The sequence below is a fragment of the Enhydra lutris genome, unplaced genomic scaffold (genome assembly GCF_002288905.1).
Source record: "Enhydra lutris kenyoni isolate GAN:26980312 unplaced genomic scaffold, ASM228890v2 scaffoldscaffold2, whole genome shotgun sequence".
NCBI classification, from domain to species: domain Eukaryota; kingdom Metazoa; phylum Chordata; class Mammalia; order Carnivora; family Mustelidae; genus Enhydra; species Enhydra lutris.
This window is the reverse complement of record NW_019154086.1, coordinates 45,909,498-45,935,876: the sequence shown is the minus strand read 5'-3', so window position 1 is coordinate 45,935,876 and position 26,379 is coordinate 45,909,498. Positions and strand designations below refer to the sequence as shown.

General features: G+C 38.7%; 1 protein-coding gene across 1 annotated transcript in view; it reads right to left on the bottom strand.

Annotated features, from left to right (window-relative positions):
* Window positions 1-26,379, bottom strand: part of LOC111149812 (glycerol kinase 5 (putative)) — a 72,327-nt gene that overhangs the window by 7,617 nt on the left and 38,331 nt on the right. The window contains exons 10-12 of the mRNA XM_022507102.1: window positions 23,969-24,095; window positions 22,693-22,797; window positions 4,097-4,191 (exon numbers count right to left, since the gene is read on the bottom strand). Coding sequence (XP_022362810.1) covers window positions 4,097-4,191; window positions 22,693-22,797; window positions 23,969-24,095 — 327 coding nt within the window. The remainder of the gene's footprint in view (window positions 1-4,096; window positions 4,192-22,692; window positions 22,798-23,968; window positions 24,096-26,379) is intronic.

Sequence of the window (26,379 nt, the reverse complement as noted above, 5' to 3'; positions counted from 1 at the left end):
TGTGATTTCATCCTGATTATTTTTCAAATTTATTAATGTTTTTTGGTGATTCACTCAGTAAAAGCTTATTTATAGTCACACTGGCTTCTATCAGGTGATACAATACTGTAAAACAAAGAGAGGTCAGATTCAGCTAGTTCAATGAGTCCCTAGCAGTGTGCTATGTATTTTCTATGCAAAAACATTTTAATATACCACATAAACTCCTGGTATGACTGGCCTGAAATCACTTTTGTAAATATAGCTAAGCACATAATTTATAATTAATTAGTAACAGGCCAATCTGAGGGGTAATAAATTCCATAGAGACCCAAAAAGTCCTTTTCGGTTACAACTCCCCTGTATTAGTCCAAGTGAGTCTGTCTTTGGGATGATATGGTAGGAAAAACATGGCAAAGTCCTTCGGGCCCGGTCACACCTTGCCAGGACAGATAGCCTCTAGCCACATTTCTTTTTTTTTTTTTTTTTTAAAGATTTTATTTTTATTTATTTGAGAGAGACAATGAGAGAGAGCATGAGCAAGGAGAAGGTCAGAGAGAGAAGCAGACTCCCCGTGGAGCTGGGAGCCCGATGCGGGACTCGATCCTGGGACTCCGGGATCATGACCCGAGCCGAAAGCAGCTGTCCAACCAACTGAGCCACCCAGGCGTCCCCTCTAGCCACATTTCTAATCTGTCACTGTCAATCCCATTGACTAAGCCTCCCAGACCATCAACCAAACAGGAACAGCAGGACTCAGTAAAGTTTTGTTTGGAGGCCAAAGCGAATGTAGCTGACTCCTGCCCAAGGAACAGACTGCCTGCCACCATAGGCCCTTGTTACCACTGGGATCCTAGCCTAATATGCTGGGGCCTTGCAGGATGGTTAACGCCTCTTGCCCTTTGTCAACTGTGAACTTAAACACAAACTCCCGTGGCACCTACTATGTATTCCCAACGTCACTTTTTATACTATATCATGAACCAGGATAGCAGAGTGGTTAAGAACCTAGACTCTGGAATCAGAAACCTGGGCCCTGAAACCAGCTCTGCCACTCACTAGCTGTGTGAGACCACGCAAGTGATTTAACAGCTCTACATCTTCTGCCTTATGGAGTTACTGAGGATTAAATGAGATAACACATGACATTTAGAACAGTGCCTGATAAGAATTTGCTACAATTTTATATTACTATTATTTCTTACTAAAACCCTTCCCACTACTGACTTTCTTCATAACCCTTTCTGTGCCTTCTGAATCAATCCTTCCTTCTATTGTAAATAAATTCTCCTAACCTGTAACCAACTCTGAGAAGTTCACTCTACTCATTCTGTGGTTGCTATAACATGACCAGCTCTGTGCTGGGCAAACAGCTTCAGTGGTGGCTATCCAGGGGAGGACCTTCAAGCTTCCAGATCACGGGTCCTAGAAAAACACAACTACTTCCCATGGTCACCCTAGGCCACTATGCATCTACTGTTAGAGGAGACACTTCCCTTCCCCCATGTTTGCTTAGGACCACATCAACTTCATGTTTTACCTCCCTTCACCTTTCCATGGTGCAGAGATCCCAGTCACTCACAAGACCAGAGATGGCATTCCCAGTACTTGCTGGCCACATCTCTTTCTGAAGGAACTGCTTGAATCCACAGACTTGTTGTCTACAGCAGCCATGTTTCACGCCCTAGTTCCACTGCCAGTGTCACAACTATGGGGACTGAGCAGGACTAACTTAAAATCTGTGCAAAGCTTGAGAAGACCAGGTGCTCCAGTCAGAGTCTCTGATTTCCCAGAAATGACCATTTCAGAAAAAGACCAACAACAGGGGGAACTGAAGCTAAAAGGCACAAAGTGTTAGAACGTTGTGTGTATTTCCAAATTATGGAGAAGCAGAGAGTGTGAGGAAAATGACAATTAAGCAGAAGTTAGGAGGAAGAAAGAATACAGAGCAGAGCTGGTAATGAGAAAAGGGGACCCACAGAGAAGAAACCACAAAGAACTTTAAGAACTGCAAAGTCAGTTGCTGACTCCTTTCCAGTACCAGTGAACCACCAGCTCCCTTCAGGGTAGGAAGAGCAAGCTGGTTCCCTGCAAACCTAAGAAACCTCATTGGAGCATGACTCCTCAGCCTCTGAAGACCAGCACTTGGTCCACAGTCCTGTCCATCCTACCAATGCCACCACCACAATAACTTTCAAGTTAAGCAGCTAGCTACTGATTCCTGCCTCTGATGCCTGTCAAAGATACTCTCCATTAGTGTCTCCCCCCACAAACCACAAGCTCTGAAGAGTGAAGCCACATGGCTGTACCAACTGATGTCACCCTGGGGTTATGGCCCCCATGCTCTAGCTCACCCCTTGCCATTCCCGGAAGTGGTTGTCCTGGACGTCCCACTTTCCTCAAAGTGCCCCCAAACCCCTTTCTCAACAGAATCCCTGGAGAAATTAAGGCTATGGTGATTTTTTAATATCTTACCCCCTGTTATCTATGGTATAACAATATTCTAAAATTAAAGGCAGTATGGCAGATACTTGACCCTTCCCTCCATTTCCCCATCCCTCATTTTCTTTAGCTGTTGACATAGGCTGCTTATCAGTGATCTCCCTCCTATTTTCCAAACAGCTTAGTATCAACACACTACTGTTGTTTGAATTAACTTTTGGTTTCTACTGAGGAGTTTCAATGCTACATTGGGAAATACTTGGTCTGCAGCCTTCCCCCGCTCCTCTCAAATCCAACATACTGCCAGGAGGCAGTCATGGCAGGATAGGGACATTTTTTATTAACACAAAATTAAAAATGTTATCTGTGAGAGTTTTGTCTAATCTTCTGGGCTTTAGCAATATTTTTTAATCATATATTTTAAATTATTTTTAGAGGCAGATGGACTGAGGCAGAAGTTAAAAACAGAGGTATCAAGATAAAGCCACTATTAAGTTCCCCAGCATATTTCTCAAAAAGGGAAGAATACCCAGTAGCCTAATTAAATCCTACCTTGGCTGGTGACAACTATTCATCTCAAGCTTCCTCCTGAAACCTCAACCGAACAAATATTCTTCACCCCCTGTCCTAGGATGGACGCTATTTAGTTTCCTCATATCACCCTAAAAGAGGACACCTCTACTGCGTAGTTTATAAACTTTCAGTCCTTTAGGATAATGTATATAGAAGGAAATTTTTACAGATATTAAACTAATGACCATTAAAAGTTTAGATTCAAAATACGGTATTTTTAGAGATTTGAAACACCCTGATCTAATCTTTTTTCACCACCTTCTACATTATATTGTCCAAACTTTCAAATTTGGGGCTTTTTTAAACTGATTGCCTGAGAATGGGATGGACTAGAAGTAAGAGAAATTTTTATTTTCTGAAAGGAAACATATTTATAAGAAGATTAAAAGGCCAGTATAAGATTTCTAAAAAATGGAATTTTGTTCATAATAATATACCTGAAAAGTTTTTTAAAGGTCTTATTACAATATGCTAAAATCAAAGGCAATATCACAGATCTTTCAAGTAAACACTAAGCTAAATATTACAAAGCCAAGTCTTTTACTGGGTTCACTTTTTGATTAGGTGAAGTAACCAATACTCCATCACAACAGTTAACCAAAAGAAATTTTGATTTTTTTTAAAAAGTTAATGAAACTAAAGTTAATGAAACTTATAAGTTATTGCAAAATATGCCCATATGTATGTGTGTGTGGGGGGGGCATGCACACATATAATCTTCACATTATTTTTCTAATTCTCAATGGGATACTTCCTCTAAGTAAAACAATGCCAATATACAGATATATCTTTCCCTACTGGGAAATGGCAACTTTTGGTTATGATAAAGTAATCCTAAGTCTTATGTAAAAGTTCTATACTAAACCTGCCAACTTCTCATTTCCACATGGGTGGAGCTCCAGGCTGAATGTGCTGTATTTTCATATCCTTGCTAAGTCACAGCTCCTCAGCCCCAGAACATGCCTTCACCCTCACAGTGATCAGTGCCCAAATTTTCAGGTAAGGGAGTGGCAGGTACATAATTTTGAGTGTGGGTATGAGGATAGAAATGTCTGTAGTTGCCACTGACTAAAAAAAAATTTAAAAATTTTTTAAAAAATACCTGCAATCCACTAAAAGATGGAACAAAACAGACTCCTTCAGAATCTTCTAAACTTTTGGCCATTTTTTCAGTCTCAGCAGCATCTGTGAAAAGATCTGCAAAAACAAAAACAAATAATTAAAAAACCCATAAAACAAAACAGAGGGGCTGGGAAGTGACAACAGAATTATGTTATATGACTGGTATTTACCTGCATCCAAAATTTATTATGAGTACACTGTGAAAGGGTCAACAGAAAGGCCAATCTGCTCCAGTACTATCTGGGCTCCCACACTTCACAGGTTTAGGGGCCTGTGGAAGATTTTAGAAGGGCTCTGTATGGAGCACACCTTACCTTTTCCTTTAAAAATATTTAGGCTATTTACAAGACAGCTGGGTGGGTCAGTCCATTGAATGCTTAAAATACTCTCTCCCTCTCTCTCTGCAACCCACTACCCATCCCCCTGCATGCATGCTCTATGCCTGTCTCTCTCTCAAATAAATAGATAAATAAAAATATCTGAGCTATTTAAAAATCAATTCTGTGTTTTTTGGCATTAAAATCAATTATTCTCCTGAAGATAACACCATTCCTAGTTCTCTGATGAAAAGATCCTCTCTACTGAGTCAACTGAAAAACTACTCCATCTAATGAGTTCCATCAGGGGTGACCAATAAGTAGATATACTAATAGCCAATCTTGAAGAAACAAAAAAAATCAAGATCTAATTAATTTAGTATACTATTTCTACTGAAGTATATAACATACATATAGAAACATACATATAGAAATATACATATAGAAACATACATCTTTGAACACTCATAGACATTCTTTTTGTGAACATATGTATATGTCTCCGTTTGATATATATGAAAGGATGGAACTGCTAAGGTCTACACATTTAGTACTAGTTTTAGAAGATACTGCGAAACCATTTTCCAAAGTGGTTATACCAAATTAAGGCTCCTGACAACAGTAAGAAAATTTCAGTTATACCACATTCTTGCCTATAATTGATACTATGTTTTTCATTTTAGCTATTTTGGTGGTATTGCATGACAGTTGGATTTTTGTTTTCTCTATTAACTAATGAAGTTGAAATCCTTTTCATTGACCACTTGGATATCTTTGTGAAGTGACTCAAATAAGCATGTAGGACAGACAGCATACATAGATCAGATGATAAAGCTCAAAAATCAGTCATCATAAAAATTGATGGCTTTGTACAGCCTTAAGTAAAATGGCTTAATTTAATTGTATGTTTTGTTATTCTTGTAGTGAAAAATTGATTAAAGACAAGAAGGTTAAGGAACACCTACATTAAAATGCAAGTTAATAAGGACTATTCAATAATAACTATAAATTTTATTTAAAATGAATTCTCAGATCCATTAGTCACATTTGTTTGGTCAAAATGTTCACATAACACATTAAAATATATCTAGTACTTCAAAAACTAATATTAAAAAAATAACATTGGTTTTAGGGGCACCTGAGTGGCTCAGTTGGTTAAGTGTCTGACCCTTGGTTTCAGCTCAGATCATGATCTCAGGGTTGTGAGATGGAGCTCTACATCAGGCTCTGGGCTCCAGGCTCAGCACAAAATCTGCTTGAGGTTCTCTCACTCCCCCTCTTCCCCCACTTGCATGCTCTTCCTCTCTCTCAAATAAATTAAATCTTTAAAAAAATTATGGTTTCTGAGGGTTGATGGGGGGAGGGGGGTTGGGAGAGGGGAGTTGGGGTTATGGACATTGGGGAGGGTATGTGCTATGGTGAGTGCTGTGAAGTGTGTAAACCTGGCAATTCACAGACCTGTACCCCTGCAGATAAAAATATATTATATGTTTATAAAAAATAAAATTTAAAAAAAAATTATGGTTTTGAAATCTGTATGTTTTATTAAAGATTTTACTTATTTGACAGAGAGAGATCACAAGTAGATAGAGAGGCAGGCAGAGAGAGAGAGAGGGAAGCAGGCTCTCCGCTGAGCAGAGAGCCCAATGCAGAACTCAATCCCAGGACCCTGAGACCATGACCTGAGCCAAAAGCAGTGGCTTAACCCACTGAGCCACCCAGGTGCCCTGAATCTGTATGTTTTTAAATATCATGTCCAAATATAGATATATTTTTAAATCAAAATTTGGAAAACATACAAGATGGCTAGTTTGAGAAAAGTTTTTGGCAATAGGCAAAGAAATGGGGGGGAAGGAATTTAATTTATTTACATTCTTCACTGGTTGTTCCATACTTGCTTAAAGAAATTCTCTAAATAATCTTCCACTTAAACTGTTCTCAAATGAGCTTACTGATGGAAAATCTTTGAGAGTAAGCAGATTTCACTTTGTCTCACCCACTGAACACAGCTAAGGATCTTGGACAGAATGTGTAGAAAAGCTATCTGAGGACTCAGAAGAATAAGTCTGGTCAGGGAACTCTAACACCAAACCAGTGGTGAGTTTCCTGTTTTTATTTTCTATGGTATTTCCTGGCCTAGACTCAGGGACAGCCTAAAACCTGACACCTGGATCTGTATACTGGGTGCAAATATGAAGAGTTTCTTTGGAAGAACCCTCTTTCTAGTCTGAGGAGCAGGATTCAGGACAGAATTCTATAGGACAGAAGGTGAGCAGATAATCTGGATTTTGCTTTTTGGATTTTTTTTTTCATTCTACCTGAACAAGAGAGGAAAGGCAGTGAAGAGACAGAGAGAGAGAATGAAAACAGAACTTCATGAATCTGTGAGACAATAAGAAATGGCCAAACATTTCTGTGATTTGAATCCCAGAAGAAAAAGACAAAGAATGCAGTCCAGAAAAACCATCCGAAGAAAAACAATGACTATAAACATCCCATAGTGGATGAAAGATATAAATCTATAGGTTTAAGAAGTTCAGAATATTGCAACTGGATAAACACAAAGAAATTGATGCCCAGGCATACAATAATAAAACTGAAAATTAAAACCTGAAGGCAAAGAATAAGTCTTAAAAGCAACCAGATTATATATTGGGGAACAAACATTCAAATGACTGGAGGTTTCTCATCAAAACTACAAAGGTCTAAAGGCAGTGGAACATCTTTTTAAGTACTAAAAAAGAAATGTCAACCTAGAATTCTATCTTATTAATGAATTTATTTATTTATTTAATTTATTTATTTGAAAGGAGAGAGAGTGCAAGAGAACATCAGAGAGGGGAGGGGCAGAGGGAAAGGGAGAAGCAGACTTCCCCATGAGCCAGGAGCCTGACCTAGGGCTTGATCCTAGGACCTGGGGCTCAATCCCAGGACCCAAGATCAGGACCTGAGCTGAAGGCAGACACTTAATGCACTGAGCCACCCAGGTGCCACTCAACCTAGAATTCTATATCCCAGTAAGAATATCCCTCAGAAATAAAGACAGTCTCTGATGAAGGAGAATTAAGAGAATTTGTTGTTAACATAGTATAAAAGAAATGTTAATCTATATGCAAAAAAAACAAAAAAAGAATCTTGACTTAAACTTCACACCGTATACAAAAATTAATTCAAAACTGTTATATATCTAAATGTAAACCATAAACTATAAAACTTTTAGAAGAAACCGTGGGAGAAAAACCTGTGTGAATCTGATTTGATTAAGAGTTCTTAGATATGATATCCAAAGCATAATTCACAAAACAAAAAATTATAAATTAAACTTTGACAAATTAAAAACTTTTACTCTGCAAAGGACCTTGCTAAAAAATGAAAACATATGCTACAATTTAGATGAAAATATTTGCAAATCATGTATTCCAAAAAAGACCTACATTCAAAACCAAAAAAGAACTCTCAAACTCCCCAGTAAGAAAACCCAATAAAAACTGCACAAAAGATGTGAACAGATACTTCACCAAAGAAGATATATAGATGGCAAATAAAAGCACATGAAAAGGTGTTTGATATCATTAACCATTGGAGAAATGCAAATTAAAAACAGAATAAGATAACACTGCACACTTAGTCTAATGGCTAAAATTAAAAACCAAACAAAAAACAAAAAATGACAATACTAAAACTGGAACAACATAAACACACACACATTGTTGGTGAGAACATGAAATGATATGGCCACTCTCAAAAACGGTTTGGCAGGTTTTTGTTTTTGTATGTTTTACAAAGATAAACTCATACTTATTTGTGTGTATGTTTACTTTTTTTAAAATCTTTTTTAAAAAAGATTTTACTTATTTATTTGACAGAGAGAGAGAGCACAAGCAGAGTGAGCAGCAGAGGGAGAGGGAGAAGTAGGCTCCCGGCTGAGCAGAGAGCCGGATGTGGAATTGATTCCAGGACCCTGGGATCACGATCCGAGCCGAAGGCTTAACTGACTGAGCCACCCAGGTGCCCCTTATTTTTTTTTAAAGATTTTATTTATTTATCTGTCAGAGAGGGAGAGAACATAAGCAGGGGGAGTGGCAGACAGCAGTCTCCTTGCTAAGCAGGGAGCCCAATGTGAGACTTGATTCTAGAACCCTGGGATCATAACCTGAGCTGAAGGCAGACGCTTAACCAACTGAGCCACCCAGGTGCCCCTGTGTGTATGTTTACATGACATACAACATTGTTTGTTTATATGAGCCAGCAATCCCACTCTTAGGTATTTATCCTAGAAAAATGAAATCTGGGGCACCTGGGTGTGGATCAGTTGGTTAGGTGTCTGTCTTCAGTTCAGGTCATCAGAGCATGGTCCTGGAGTCTCAGGATTGAGCCCTCTAGCTCAGCGGGGAGTCTGCTTCTCTCCCCCCCCCCCCCGCCAATCAATCAATCAACCAATCTTTAAAAAAAATTAAAATTAAAATTAAAATTAAATCTGATGTTCATGCAAAAACCTGTACACGAATGTTCATATAGTGGCTTTGTTTAAAATGCCCCACAACTGTATACAACAGCCCACATATCCTTCAGTTGGATAACAAATGAACAAACTGTGATATATCTGTAACACAGTAAATTTCTACGTAATGCAATGGAATCAACTATTAAAAGATACAAAAACATGGATGAATCTCAAAGGCATTATGTTGAGTAAAAGAAACCTTGACTGATTCCATTTATACAATATTGTGGATTCCAATATCCATTTATATGGATTCCACTTATATGAGAGCCATTTGAATGATACTGTGCAAAAGGTCAAAAGCTTTATGACACATGAGAGTTTTAGTTCAGCCCCCAATTTCTGCAACTCATCCAACCAGATCATTTGTTGATGTAAAAGATGCAATGAAGAAAAAAGCTATGGGGAAACAGTATCAACATTTCTGGCAGAAATGCAAAATGACACAATTCCTACAGAGAGGAATTTGGCAATGTCTAACAAAATTACAATGTATTTATCCTTTGATATAGCAATCTCTCTTCTGGGAACTTACTATAAAGACATACCTCCAAAAATATGAAAATGCATAGGCCCGAAGTTATTCACTGCAGCCCTATTTGTATTTGCAAAATATTGGAAATTACTTAAGTGCCCCAATACAGGTGATTGGCTGGCTAAACTGTGTATACACATACAGTGGAATACTGGGCAGCTGTGAAAAAAAGAAAGATATCCGTGAACTGAGGTGAAGTAATTCCCAGGATATACTTTTAAGTGAAAATGGCAAACTATGAAAAAGCATATACAGCTTATCTTTTATGTAAGAAATTAGGGAATATAAGAAAACATGCATGTATCCCAAATGTTTTTGCAAAAAGAAATAAGAAGGATAAACCAAAAATGAATGAAATGATTACAAGATGTAGGGAGACAGAATGAAGGGACAGGTGAGAGAGTCAACTTCTCTGAGCATATCTTTTTTGACTTTGGAAATCAAACTAAAATTCCACATTAAAAATAAGCTGATAATGTCTTTAAAAAGAATGCAGAGAGGGGGAGAACTAAAACTGAATGATAACAGAAAACAAACCCAATTCTATTCCAAATTAATAAAATCACTGAAGGGAAAAAAGAACTGATCGAAGTACCTTTTGAATAGTATATTTTGACCATACACCATTTACATAAAGGAAAAAACCTGCAAATGATCTTGAGCAAATATTTTTTGTTGTAGTGGGATGGGACTAGTAATTCTGAAGCTCTTCTGTGTATATTTTAAGACTGAGTAAATGAATACATAATATTAATGATGTCGGGAGCCAGGGTTCTCGATATGGAAAAAAGGATGTAAAAATGTAGAACAGAAAAGGCCAGGCAAAGATGCTTAGGAGCTAAACTGGAACTGGAGGTACACCGTAATTTCAAAAATTTTTAACACATCCTGGAGTGCCTGGGTGGTTCAGTCAGTTAAGCATTTGCTCTTGATTTTGGCTCAGGTCATGATCTCGGGGTTATGTGACTGGGCCCCATGTCAGGCTCCTAGCTCAGTGTGGAGTCTGCTAGTCCTTCTTCTTCTGCTCCTCCCAGTCCTCTCAAATAAATAAATCAAATCTTTAAAAAAATTTTTAAACACATGCACACTGCTAGCTCTGCTGAAATCTGTTGCTAATCACTGTTTTCATTTTTATTTATTTTTATTATAAGTAGGCTCCATATGGAATGTGGGGCTTGAATTCATGACCCTAACATGAAAAGTCACATGATCTACCAACTGAGCCAGTCAGGCACATGTCAATCATTATTTTTTTTAAAAAGATTTTATTTATTTATTTGACAGACAGAGATCACAAGTAGGCAGATAGGCAGGCAGAGAGAGAGGAGGAAGCAGGCTCCCCACGGAGCAGAGAGCCTGATGTGGGGCTCGATCCCAGGACTCTGGGATCATGACCTGAGCCAAAGGCAGAGGCTTTAACCCACTGAGCCACCCAGGCACCCCTGTCAATCATTATTTTAAAATACCATTTACCATTCATAGAATTAGGGCTCATTGGGAAGGTAGCTAATTCCTGGGTAGGAGTAGGAAAAACACAAGATGAACTTAAAACATCTTCTGTGAGAAAATGAGAAAGTACTAAAAAAAAGAAAAAGATAGATATGACATTTAAAAGACACTGAAGACAGTTTGAGATTTGCACTGGTTAAATCTGGGACAAACTGAACATGAATATAAGTAAGAACTATAAAATTATAAACAATTGAATGAAATAAGAAACCATGAGTTTACAGTTTAAGGGGTAAACGTAAAGTTCTTCATTACAAAATAAAATGCTAATTTACATGGAGGGGATAATGGAGTTAGCAAACACCATTCTGCAACCATCAGAGTGAAGAGTGATACAGGTGAGAATTATCAATGAATTCTAAATTTAGGGGATGGGAGAATTTTGAGGAGAAATGGGACATCTTGCTAGTTTCAAAGTATCTCCCACATATTATTTATTACAAAAGGAAAAACAGTAATTCTACAGTAGAGAAACTGGAAAACATCTTATGTACATGAACAAAATTTACCAGACGAAAACAGAACTAATGGACACTCTGCATCTCCAGGTATATATTCTAAGAAGGATACAGTTCTCATTTATGGATGGCTTCAGCTAAAACTACATAACATGGACCTAGTCACAAGACCCCAAACAGAAGCATACTCTAGAAAATAACTGGCCTATGTCTTTCAAAAATGTCAATGGCATGAAAAACAAACCAAGCTGAGAAAGTGGCTCCAAATTAAAGAAAATTATACAATAAACAATGACAGACTGGATCTTACATTGGGGAAGAATTGCCATGAAGGGTGTTACTGGGACATCTAACAAAACTGGAATATGGACTATAAATCTGGTAAAAGTTATTACGCCCAACATTAACATCATACTTTAGATAAGTAAGAGAATAGTCTTGTTCTTAGGAAATACACAGTGAAATACTACAGGGAAAGGAGCATGATGCATGTAATCTGTTCTTAAAAAGCTCAAAAAATTATATAGATATATATCTATATCCTGAAGTATGTAAGATGGATGGATGGTAGGTAGGCAGGTAGATAAAGCAATCATGACAAAATGTTAAAAATTTGCAAACCTGGGGGTTCAGTCAGTAGAGCGTGCGACTTTTCGTCTTGGGGTTGTACTCTAAAGCCTCATGATGAGTGTAGAGATTACTCAAAAACATAAAATAAAATCTTAAAAAAATAGCAAATCTGGGATAAAGGGTGTACAAAAGTTTTTGTGCTGTTTTTACAAGTTTGAAACTGTGAAAATAAAAAGAAAAAACAGTTCTAATTTTCACCTCTCTTTATATATATCTCACTGTATATATACCCAGTGAAATATATATAAATTCTATATTTTATATATATATACAGATATATATATACACACACACAAACAACATATATGTGTGTGTGTGTGTGTGTGTGTATATATCTATATATCTATATATCTATATATAGATATATAAAGAGAGTTCAAAAATTCTTGGGTATTTTTAAAAGAGATTTAGTTTATCAATTCTACTTTTTATTATTTCTCTATTTTATAATTTGTATGTCCTTATATGTTTTGGCTGGGAAGTTTATTATGCTTCTATTCTTTTTCTTATTTTTTTTTTTTAAGATTTTATTTATTTACTTGATAGATCACAAGTAGGCAGAGAGGCAGGCAGAGAGAGAGAGAGAAAGAAGCAGGCTCCCTGCTGAGCAGAGAGCTCAATGCTGGGCTTGATCCCAGGATCCTGAGATGATGACCTGAGCCAAAGGCAGAGGCTCTAACCCGCTGAGCCACCCAGGTGGCCCTGCTTCTCTTCTTTTTCTTATTAATAAGCATTCTTCATTTTCCTGTAAGTACTGTTTTTACAGAATTATAGTCATTTTCTGTATTTTTTGGACACTATCAAATTATGTTTCAAAGTTTTCCTTGGCTCTATTCTACTTAAGAAAAGACATCTCAAATTTCCATGTGGTGAAGTAGCATTTAAATACTGTTTTTGCTATTTATTTCTAATATTACATAATAGGCTGAGATGTTCTACTCTATTGCTTTTCAAAGTATGGCACTGAGAAAATGTGTGTGTGTGTGTGTGTGTGTGTGTGTGTGTGGTGTGTTTGGAAAAGGATTTCATTAAACTTGAAATGAAAACATAAATGAACAGAAAGAAGAATGAAGAACAGAAAAAATGTACACTCTGTTGTCTATTCTTGACCAGCACTTAACCCCATAAATTCCACATCATGGAATTAAAATCACTTATGAGAAGGAGGGGGAAAAAAGAGAATACCATTTTGAAACTTTTAAAAGAAACATTACTTTCTTTTTTTTTTTTTTTTTTTTTTTTTTAGGGGGGGGGGGGTAGAGGGAGAGGGAGAGAGAGAATCTTAAGCAGGCTCCATGCCCAGCTCGGAGTCCAACTTGGGGCTTGAAGCAGGACTTAATCGCACAATCCTGAGAACATTCCCTGAGCAGAAAACAAGAGTCAAATGCTTAACTGACTGAGCCACCCATGCACCCCACATTACTTTCTTTTATAGAACCATATGTTGCACATGAAATATTTAAGCCTAGTTTAATTAGGGGCTCTTTTTAGTTTTAAGATAATTTCAGTCTCTTAAAGAAATATTCAAAACTATGTTCTTAACGTATAAAGATTTTACATTAAAGTAAGAAATATTTTATCAATTTGGTATAAGAACAGTTAAAAAAAACAGAACAAAGTCTGGGCTGCTACCAGGGGGGAAAAAAAAACAAAAAAATTTTTAAAAAAAAAACATCTTATTTATACACTTTGCTTTCTCCATGTTGAGATCTTTCATCTATTTCTTTCTGGCTGGAGTATCTCCTTGAGTAATTTCCTCAGAAAATATAAACTGCACAGCCAGGAAATGTCCCTTTTCCACTTAATCTGAGTGATATCTTAGCCAGGCACCAGAATATTGACTCATTGTTCTTTTTTCTCTATACTACGTACATGTCATTCTACTTTCCAAATTTTACAACTACCTTCCATGCCAGTGTGATTTTTTTTTCTCTATACATCAACTGTTCTTCCTATCTGGAAGCTTTTCTTTATTCTTGGGAATCAGATAATTCATACACATATGACTGTCTTTGCATCTTTTTTTTTTCTTTGACTTAGTAAGCTATTTCGGTCTGAAAACTAAGGCCTTTCTTCTGTTCAAGGAAATTTATTTTCAATTTATTGCTTCAATTTTTACATTTTTGTAACTCCATTTCCATAATTACATTTTCATATACCAAAAGAGACTACTATTCACATGTTTTTTCCTCTGATCTTTCCTCTGTGTCTCTGACCTTTCAGTTTTATCTTCTATTTCTCTCTTTTTTTGTTTTTAAATTCTTCCTGAATCCTATTTGGATTTTTAGCACTGTCTATTTTATGCTGGTTTTGTTTGTTTTCTTGTTTGTTTGTTTTTACATTTTATATACCATGGTTTTGTTCTTCAAAATTCTTTGTTTTCCAAACATTTCTTTGTAATATTTTCTTCCATCCCTTAAGTTTAACTTTTGTTGGTGTTATTTTAATCTCCTGTTTCTTCCATTTTATCTGTCTTTGTGGGACTTATCTGTTGTAGCTGTTCTCCCCCCTTCAGAGTGCTATATGTTCTTATATCGTGGTCTCTTTCGGGTCAGGCTTACGGGGTTGTGAGGCAATGAGAGGTAGGGGAGTGAACCTTGGCACTCGGGTTTCTGGAGAGAGGAGAAAGATTAGGCGTCCCCCCTCAGGCTGGAAGAGGAGCAGTTCAGACAAACAGTACCAATGTCCACTGTGGGCAAACTTTCCCAGGGACTGGCCAGGCCAGCTTTCTTCTCCACATGCTGTGGGGATTTTCTCCTGGCTCAGCAGGCTGGATCCATAGAGAACATCCAGAGCATCTTTTTCTTTAAAGAGAGACCAAGCGAGTGGGGGTGGGGGAGGGACAGGGGAAGGGCCGAGGTGAGGGAGAAAAAGAATCTCAAACAGGCTCCACACCCAGCAAGAAGCCCATCCTGGGGTTGATCTCATTGCCCTGAGATCATGACCTAAGCCGAAATCAACGCTAAACCAACTGAGCCACAAATATCTGGATATTTAGGTGCCCCAAATATCCAGAGCGACTTCAGCAGCCTCGAGTAGCTTCACCAGTTACAGTGAGGTCATGCCCTCTACACACCCTGGGTCTGCACTGTCTCCTTGAGAATTCAGGTCGTCGTTCATGCTGGGTTCCTCTGTAGCTTCAGCAATAACCCCTCCTTCTCTCCCCCAGCAGGAAGGGAGGGAGGCAGGACCATGAACTAAGATCCTATCCAGCTAGCATGTATGTGTTCACCACCACCTACAAATAGTTCATATATGAGAAAATATTTATCTCATCCCTTCTAATGAGGGATACTTTATCTCTCTTGGTAAGATACCCAGAGAGGAATCAGTTTCCATATTTCTAGTAAACAAGAGTCCTGGGTAATTTTAAATGTGCATGGGAAAGTCTTATGGGTATCGCCTAGAGCAAGCAGATGTGACATGTAGCAATTAAGAGTGATATTGCTAGGGGAAAAAAATGTCCCCTGACCTGTGTTACTGGAGGACAGCAGCGATGGTAACTGCCCCAATTGCAGAGATGAAACAGGGCATTCCTGAAGTCCCTTAAATAGGTCATGCTTCTCCCTGCTTGGACCTCCCTCACCAGTCCTCCTTCCTCCTGGCTGGACTGCCCCCTAACTTAAACAGCCAATCTCACCTATGCAACCATTCTTTTTTTTTTTTTTTTTAAAGCTTTATTTATTTGAGAGAGAGAGAGCAAGCAGAGAGAGGGGCAGAGTGGGAGAGAGAGAGAGAGAGAGAGAGAGAGAGACAGCATCTCCAGCAGACAGAGCCCAAAGTGAGGCTTGATACCGCAACCCTGGGATCAGGACCTGAGTCAATCAAGAGTCCGATGCCTTCGGGCTCTCTGCTCAGCAGGGAGCCTGCTTCCTCCTCTTTCTCTCTCTGCCTGCCTCTCAGCCTACTTGTGATCTCTGTCTGTCAAATAAATAAATAAATAAAATCTTTAAAAAAAAAAAAAGAGTCCGATGCTTAATCAACTAAGCCATTCAGGCTTCCCTATGGAACCACTCTTATTATCCCTTCAGGAACAGCTAACATCATTCTTGAAAGAAGCCTCCTGATTCTCCAGACTGGACAAAGCTCTCCCTTTAAAAAGGGATCATTGAGGGCAAACCTGTCCGGACCCCTCTCACTCTTGAGAGCTTTTTCTGTATCTTCACTTAATAAACTTCTATTGCTTTACTCACTCTCCTTTGCAAGATTCATTTTTTTACTCTGTGAGACAAGAACTTAGCTCTCCTGCAACGTTTTGGTGCCAAAACCTGGGTTCGCTTCCACTGAAGGGTACAGGAACCACAGGATACTTTGGGGACCTTGTGAAGAGGAATCCACCCACATCTACAGTATTGCAGGCATGTCTGAGGGCAAGCACTGGGCTTGGCATCTGGCCTGCAGAGGTAACTAAAAGTTCAACCTAGAGATTCCTTATAAAAGTTCCAACAGGGGTGCCTGCGTAGCTCACTGGGTTAAAGCCTCTGCCTTCAGCTCAGGTCATGATCCCAGGGTCCTGGGATAGAGCCCCGCATGAGGCTCTCTGCTCAGCAGGGAGCCTGCTTCCCTTCCTCTCTCTCTTTGCCTGCCTCTCTGCCTACTTGTGATCTCTGTCAAATAAATAAATAAAATCTAAAAAAAAAAAAAGTTCCAACAAAGCAGAATCTAAAAGACCTATATGATCATTCTTGCTGAGCTTATGTAAATAATTATGCTGTTTGTTAAAACTGGACTTGTTTTTATAATTTTTTTTTAAGATTTTATTTAGTTATTTGACAGACAGAGATCACAAGTAGGCAGAGAGGCAGGCAGAGAGAGAGAGGAAGGGAAGCAGGCTCTCTGCTGAGCAGAGAGCCCGATGTGAGGCTCGATCCCAGGACCCTGAGACCATACCTGAGCCGAAGGCAGAGGCTTAACCCACTGAGCCACCCAGGCGCCCCTGGACTTGTTTTTAAATAAGTTAGTCTTCTTCGGCTATCTCTGGGAATGAGGGTTATTATAGAGAGAAATTATGTTTCAATAACACACCTTTGCTGATGTTAAATTTTAGTTCTGATTGTCTTTGACTGTTGTTTGCCTAAGCTAGACAACTTGAGGTAAACTCCAGAGAAACTGCCACAACAGCTCATGTATAGACAATCTCCTTGCTTGTTATTCTGTGGAATAACAGGACCCCATGGGCATATGGTTATTTGAACAACTGGGAAATGGGATAGATTCCCAAGTAAGTGTATAACTCACCTATCACCTTGGCCAATTCTATGTGGCTGGGATGACAAGATCACTCTTTAAAAGCCAGAGGGTACCAGATGGGGATAATGGATGGCCCCACTTTATGATTAGACAGGATGATACACCTGGGGGTGCTCTTATTTCCTGAGACAAGTCTTCTCCCATTTGCCAGTGACTCCTTGTAATTAGGATATTATTAAGGCTGGACCTCAAACAAAAAGGGTGTTTTGAAGGTTTCATCCCTCATAGTCTTTTATCCAAGAAGCCACCTCTACTGACATACAGTAGCAAACAAAGGCTCTAACCAAGCATACAGCAGCCCTCCTGGTAAAAAGAGTCTCAAAGCTCATCATGGGGTTTCTAGGATTTACTTAGGACTGCAATATAAAATAAGCAAAACAGGATGCTTGCTCAGCAGGACTCTAAATGATACGCAGGCACTGGATGCACTCAAGCCAAGAATTAAATGAAGTCAGAGAAGCACTTCCCAAGAACTGCGCCACTATTGCTACACCACTTGGGGTGCGAAAACTTCACATGTGTTTTAACATTACAGTTAATTCCTGCAAGGTATCCCAATTAATAGGGGACATTTGTGATCAATTAAGATCAAGATATCCACTGATCTATTTGACAAAATTGGTAACTGAGGATCTTACTTAAGGAATGTGATCACAATTTGGAGCCTAAGAAATGTTCATCCTTTTGCATGTGCTGAGGCATGTACCCCTTGCTGCCCGTCATGACCCCCTGGAGCCACACCACGATCCCCTGGACCAACCCCTGAATAGATTCTAACTGCCATACAGCCCACCACCCCATTTCAGCAGGAAGCAGCCAGAGTGGCCAACAACCCATTCTCTAACGGCAGGTAAGTTTACTATTACAGGGAGAGGAATGAGTAAGGGATAGGCAGGACTAGGTAGGGAGAGATAGATAGGGGGCTCTGCGATCAGGTCACAGAAATCCTGAAAATGTGGAGAAGTGGGGAAACCAGAGGTAAGGGAACAAACTGGACCATCCTGTTAGGTGTGGGGGGTGGGTGTCTTTTATGATAAAACCTGTGGCTAACAAAGAATAATGAGACCCTAGTGGAGGTGGGCCATTGAAAGTGTTATCACTAGTCCTTGCTCAGTGGTGATATCGATAGAGATGTTAAAAGGATTTAAGTTCCTTGGTTGGCTTTCTATAAAAGACCAACCCTAAAGGCCCTCCTAGGCCTGTCCGGACCCCTCTCTCTGGAGAGCTTTTTCTCTATTTTCACTTAATAAATTTCTATTATCTTTGCTTACAATAAATAAATAAATAAATTTTTTTAAAAAGGGATCACTGATCCTACAACTACTTCTCTTTCCTGGGACTTAACACTAATATATTTTTTCAATTTTTTCCATTGACAACATGTCGTTCCTGGGACTCCTGGGTGGCTCAGTAGATAAGCATCTGCTTTCAGCTCAGGTCATGATCTCAGGGTCCTGGGATTGAACCCTGTGTCTGGCTCTCTGCTTGGCGGGTAGCCTGCTTCTCCTGCTCCTCGCCCACCCATGCCCCGCCGTGCTCTCTCTAGCTATCTCTGTCTCTCTCTTAAATAAATAAAATCTTAAAAAAAAAAGAGGGAGAGGAAAAAAAAAAAAAAGACCCCCCCCCCCCCCATGTCTTTTGTGTTAGACTGTAACTGCTGTGAGGGCAGCGGGTTTCTGTGTCATTCACTCATGTCACCCTAGCATGTACAGTTAGTTCCAGGCACGCTGTGAGTGCTCAATTACTTGTTAACTCAATACAAGCTGGAAGACAGAAAAAATTTAAGATTAAGACAGCAAAATAGAACAAAGAGTGAAGAGGAGGAGAAATGGACTAAATCAAAAAGAAAAGAGATGACCATGTGGGAGACCAAATGTGCCAGTTAACAGTAGGCTAAGGGGGAAAAAAGGAAGAACTGGCCTGTGTGAAAAAGACTTAGAAAATAAATCCAAAATCAAGACGAAACTTGTTTAAAACAGCTTTTACACCTGAGCTGAGGTGTTCAATCCACTAACGGAGTGGAAGGAAGCCATCATCCAGACTGGAGATGCTCAGGACGCTACACAAAGATATAAAGTTCAGCTCACACATTCAAGGAAATGTCAGGGCTACTTAGGCTCTTACACACTGTGTTTCTCCCGAACATGATTAATTTTTTTCAGTATACCCACTAAATGATTTCTCAAAACAGAAAGAAATATATTCAAATAAATGTCAACTTTTTGTGTGAATTTCAGACAGACACAGATGTTTAGCTTTACCAATGACTAAAATTTTAAAGTAAGTAATTCAACTCTGAATTCTTTCTCCCTCCAGTCAGAACAACAGTCCCATTTCCTTGCTAGAGATGGGACTGGCCTTCAGGAGACCTTGTGCCTCTACCAGAAATCACATCGCTTTTCTAGGTAGGACCATTTAGCCCCATCTCCCAGAAAAGAGTTTTCATCATTTGAGAATCACAGTGAATGAGACTCAAGCCAGCAAAGCAAAGATTCCTACAGAGAACGTGAATATGATGTCACACAGAACTTGAGAATTATTTTTTTAACTGATGAATGTGAAGTTTTTCTGCATTTTCTTTGCATTTTCTGGGAAAGAGTAAAATTAATAGAAGGTACAACTAAGGAGAAAAAATATGTAACTTTCTATTTCTTTTTTTTTTTTTTAAGATTTTATTTATTTATTTGTCAGAGAGAGAGAGAGAAAGAGCACAAACATGAAATAGGGCAGCCAGAGAAGCCTGATTCCTGCTGAGCAAGGAGCCCAATGTGGGACTCAGTCCTGGGACCATGACCTGAGCTGAAGGCAGTCACTTACCAACTGAGCCACCCAGGCATCCCCATTTTCTATTTCTGATAATCAAGATAGATGTCCAAAAAAAGTTAAAAGAGGAACATTTAAAGAAGAGGCTTCTGGGGCATCTGGGTGGTTCAGCTGGTTGGGCATCCGACTCTTGATTTAGGCTCAGGTCATGATCTCAGGGTCCTGAGATCAAGCACCCTCTTGGGCTTCATGCTCAGTGTGGAGGTCTGCTTGAGATTCTCTCTCACCCCCTCTTCCTCTACCCCTCCCCCACATGTGTGCACGCACTCTCTCTCTCTCTCTCTCTCAAATAAATAAATAAATCTAAAAAAAATAAAGAAGAGACTTCTAAGTGACAAAAAAAAATTTGAAATAAACTTTTATAATAATAACTTATAAACAAGTAATCTTATGCTTATAATGCAGGTGCAGGCTCATGGAGAAGGAGAAAGAAAGGAAGAAAGGAGATGGACTGGCATTTTCTTCCTAGAGTTTTATGTTTTCTGCCAACAAAATTGGCTTTTTCTTTAAACAACTCAGCTTAGTTCAAATTAGCAAAGTAGAAAATTACAGCCTGCTCCATAATTTAATCAGAGATACCCACTGTCAATTCTTTGGTATGTAACATTTCACACCTTCTGCATGAAATATGGCTATATAATATATAGGCTATTCATTATTTACAAAAGCCAAAAAGTGGGAACAAACCAAATGTCCATTGTCTGATGAATGAATAAATAAATTGTGCTGCAGCCATATAATGGATTATTATTCAGCAGTAAAAAGAAATGAAACACTGACACACACCACAACATGGGTGATCCTTGCAACACTATGCTGAGTGAAAGAAGGCAGTTACAAGTCACCATGCATTATTTAATTGCATCCATATGAAATGTCCAGAATAGGCAAATCCATAGAGACAGAAAGTAGATCCATGGTAGCTTAGGGCTGGTGCGTAGAACAAGAATGCCAATGCCTATAGGGGTACCTTTTAGGGGGAATAAAAATGTTCTAAAAGGAGATAGATTATGGTGATGGTTGTGTAGCCCCAAGACAATATGAAAGAACACTGAATTTTACACTTTAAGTAGGCAAATTATACGGTATGTGGATTATAGCTCAATAAAGTTGTAAAATACAAGCAAGAAAGATTTATATAGACTGTCCTGCAACTACCTCCTTAATTTCTCATAGACAGTGTTTTACATCAGTAAGATCTACAACTATGCCATTATATGTGACTGTACAATGTCCCACTGTATGGATATACTGACGTTTACTTACTCTATGCTTTACTTTAGACAGGAACTTATTTCTAATCACTGTATTAAACACTTAAGCATGTACACATCTTTGCATACCTGTATCACTGTTTTCTTAAAAAGAAAAAAAAAAGAATAGAACTGAGGGCAAAGGGTCTGCACTCTATAAATTGAAACATATTGCCTGCTTGTCCTCCAGAAAGGTCATACTAGTTAATGTTCATTGCAAAGGAAAACAAGAACAGTTTTTTTCTCTATATTTCCATCAGTGCTGAACATCATCAAACTACTTAATCTCTGCCAATGGCAGGAGACATAATTTTTTTTTTTTAAGATTTTATTTATTTATTTGACAGAGAGATCACAAGCAGGCAGAGAGGCAGGCAGAGAGAGATGAGGAAGCAGGCTCCCTGCTGAGTAGAGAGCCTGATGCGGGGCTCGATCCCAGGACTCTGAGATCATGACCCGAGCCAAAGGCAGCGGCTTAACCCACTGAGCCACCCAGGCGCCCCGTGGAGACATAATTTTTATGTATATACTTCTTTTAAGATTTTATTAATTTGAGAGAGAGCATGCACATGCAAGAGCCAGGGGAGAGGCAGAGAGGAAGAAGCAGGGAGCCCAATGTGGGGTTCGATACCAGGACCCCCGGATAATGACCTGAGCTGAAGGCAGAGGCTTAACTGACTGAGCCATGATTATTAAGAATAGTCATTTTTAATAGTCATTTGATATGATAGCTGTCTATACTTCTGCCCTTTATTCATTCTTTAGTTATCTTTTTTAAAAATCTTACTTATTTAATTGGAATTGAGAGTGAGAGAAACAGAGAGCAGGAGCAGGGGGAGGGGCAGAAGGAGAGGAAGAAGCAGACTCCCCACTGAGCATGGAACCCGATGGATGTGGGGCTCGACACCAGGACTATGACCCGAGCTGAAGGCAGACACTTAACTGACTGAGCCACCCAGACACCCCAATTCTTTAGTCATCTTTATTAATTTTTCTGACGTATGCTACAAATCGTTCTTACCAACTTGTCTTTTAACTTTGCTCATGGCAGCTCTCTCCTTACACATTCTAATAATTTATACACTTAAATTTATTGCTTTTTTCTTTATGGTATCTGACCTTAATGCCTAGCCTTTTGCCATCCCAGTGTCATAAAAAAAATATCCTATATTTTCTTCTAGCATAGGTCCTTTTATGTCTCAACTGAACAATCCATTCATTCCCTACTCATCGTCAGTCCTACGGCGTGCTTGAATTCTTTAATTCGGGCCTGGGAAATGTTTAAAAGATGACTTACCTAATTCTTGAGCCCAATTTATGATAGTACCAGTGTCTCCTGCATTGCTTTCAGCTAAGCATACAACTTCTTGGCCAATCTTCCACCCAATTAGAGGATAAAACCCTTAAAAACAAAAAAACAATATAAGTCAAATGTAATAAACAGATAATTCATTACAGAGACATCTACAATTTTGACTAACAATTGGATTATCTTAAAAAAATAGCAAAGTGGCTCTGAAGTCCGTGATCTCACAAGTTTCTAACCTCATAGCCTCAGTCTCCTCAACTGTAAAATGGTCTGCCTCAGACAGCTCCTATGAGAATAAACTGAATTAAAGCATAAAAAACTTAGTGTGTGCCTGGTATTTAATATGAACAATAAACATTAGCTTTTAGTAGCCACAGGCATATCTATGTCTCTAAAAACACACAAACAGAGCCAACTACACTATTTTATTTATTTGTGAAGGCTCCTAAATAGAAACAACCTAATACCATGATGAAATTTTCTATCTTCCATTTTCCAAGTTAGGGGGAAAGGAAGAGCTTGAGGCGGGACTGAAGGTAAGAAAAATATTTTAAAACTTCCTCTTTGTAACCATGTTAAGAGACCACAGCCCAGATTAAGAGCCCACAGGCCTCCTAGGGTATAGTTCCACAATCTAAATTTCTTGGTTTACATATCCTAGGATGTCTTCCATCAGGGAAACCAATTTCTTGGAAACAGTCATTAAATATGTATAGAATATTAATTGAGAATTACCACCCCCCAAAAAAATCACAAAAAGAACTGCTAACTCATAAGAGAAAAGTTAGACGCCTAGAAAAATTCTTTAGGCAAATATTATAGGTATTACAGGTAAATATTTAGTAAACTGACCAAAATACCCTAATACTGAGTTTTCTATAATATCTGTCTCTGGGCGCCTGGGTGGCTCAGTGGGTTAGGCCTCTGCCTTCAGCTCAGGTCGTGATCTCAGGGTCCTGGGATGGAGCCCCACATTGGGCTTTCTGCTCAGCGGGAAGCCTGCTTCCCCCCCTCTCTCTGCCTGCCTCTCTGCCTACTTGTGATTTCTCTCTGTCAAATAAATAAATAAAACCTTTAAAAAAAAAAATATCTGTCTCATTTTTTATGCTTTTAAGGAAAACAGGAAAATAGAAATTAACTGTCTCTAAGAATAACAGTGAAAAATATGTTAGAAAGTACTCAATATAAAAATGGGAAAAGTGTCACAAAAGTTAAATATGAAGTGATATTTTATCAATAAAAAGGATAAATTCTAACTATTTACCTCCAACACTATGTTGAAGGTTGTTTCCAGTATTAATATCCAAAAATGTCCCAGTTCCCATAGTTAGTTTCACATCTCCTGTGTGGAAGCAGCACTCTCCAAACATGGCTGACTGCTGATCGGCGACCTGCCAAAAATATTCAAATATAAGATGGCTGGGCATGAGCAGTGGCCCATTTCACTGTATCCCACTGTCTCCTATATTGTATTCTCATGGGTCAACATCTTATTTTCTTTTCTCCTTTTCCTTAAGGAAAAAAAAAAAAGCCCTGGAAAGAACAAAGAGCAACAATAAGCTAGAAGTCTCTTCAGGACTAACATTATGTGGTAACCAATATGCCTCAGGAATTTTTAGTAGGCAATCTACTTTATGACTTTTAAATATCACAGGAAAAATCTGAGAAATAAAGGTCAGGATAAAAATTATCCAGAAAAAAACAAAGATTTTTCAACTTAAAAGTGGTTTCATTCATTCATTCATTCAAAATAACTGACCTCACAAATTTCTCTTTTAATAAGAGTGATAGGTGTATGCTTAATATAAAGAGATATAGGTCAAAAGTACACATTCCCAACTATAAATTTTTGTTAAAAGAAAAATTATAACATTTTGTTAAAATAATTAAATGTAAATTGTCAAGTAACAATGTTCAACAGAGTAAATTTTAAAGCTCTATTTGGCTTTATTAATTGATGCATCCATTCTAGCAGAGGTGAGCTCCAAAGGGCTAAAGAAAAGGAAAGTTTTTAAAAGTAGAACAAGAACACGAGAAAAAAGGAAACTATTAGCAAAGAACCCATTGTTTTGGGAACAGTTGCCCTCCTAAGGTGGACAGAAGGGGTCTATCATTAAATTTCCCAACGCTGACCCAGAAATTCCCATGTTGACTGGGTAAGGGTTACATTTCTGGGGAGCTGAAACTACAGGTGGGTTAGCTATTAAGTCCTGGTTTACTGGCTTGGAGCTGCCACCTTAGGCCTGTGTTTTTCTTATTAACAATTTCCTCTCTTTTGATCAGACTCTCAGTTAACTGAGAGATGCGATCAAAATTTAAAGCATTAGCAGCATTCTCCATCACCACTCCAGAGTTCTCACAGCTGTTACTGATCCTCTGTGTGGTATTCACAGGTCATGATGGTTTTTTGCTTAATTTCTGTGATATTCACAGGTTATAACTTCAGGTTTACAATTTTTAGTCAGTTGTCTTCTTCATTCCTTTTCTAATGTTTCCGTCTTAGGGAGATCATTTGCTTGGTGCTTGGCAGCTAACATGCATGTAAAGCTTTTGAGAGAATACAATGTACCAGAAAGATTATTATGATAACTATAAACAGGATAATTCCCCGTATTTGGAGCGCACTTCAAAGCCATGGTTCCCAAGACCCAAAACAATTAAAATCAAATAAGTCAAAGAAAGACCCCGCTGAAGACGTTACTCTCTTAAGCCAAGCACCTTGCTCAGTGATCTTTTTTTTTTTTAATTTTTTTTAATCATTTTTTTTTAATTTTCAGCATAACAGTATTCATTGTTTTTGTACCACACCCAGTGCTCCATGTAATCCATGCCCTCTCTAATACCCACCACCTGGTTCCCCCAACCTCCCACCCCCCACCTCTTCAAACCCTTCAGATTGTTTTTCAGAGTCCATAGTCTCTCATTGTTCACCTCCCCTTCCAATTTCCCCCAACTCCCTTCTCCTAACTCCCCATGTCCTCCATGCTATTTGTTATGCTCCACAAATAAGTGAAACCATATGATTGACTCTCTCTGCTTGACTTATTTCACTCAGCATAATCTCTTCCAGTCCCATCCACGTTGCTACAAAAGTTGGGTATTCATCCTTTCTGATGGAGGCATAATACTCTATAGTGTATGTAATTAAGTTTCGAAATCCCCAGAAGGGTTAGTCCAAATACAGCAGGTGGTGCTGACCAGAGCAGAGATTCCCCCTTGCTGGGCTAAAAAATAATCGAGGGCTAGACTACTATCAAGAACAGCCTTGGCTAAAGAATCTAAGGATGGCTGTTGGGCCTCTGCTGCTTTAGCAGCAGATTCTGCAGTAATTTCAAGAACTGAGGGGAATTTCCTGATTGATCATAGGCTCATTTACATTTACCCCTAACCAGGGAAGTAGGGACCTACCAAGAGGAGTGAATTCCTGAATCATGAAAACCTCCTGGCAGGTCCTTTCTAGCTCAACAACGTAACTTCAAGGGAGTCGCCCAAAGAGTTGTCTTATTTTGCTTGTGAAAAATTAGGGGTTCAGTTAGATTTTTTCCTAGCCTGAACTAAAAGGTTATTCTAAATTCCAAAGACCCTGAAGCAATGGCCTGTGGAGAAACAGATGATAGCATTAACTTTCCAGGCTAATGCCAGAATAAAAGAAAGGAGAAGGAGAAAGGGTTGTAC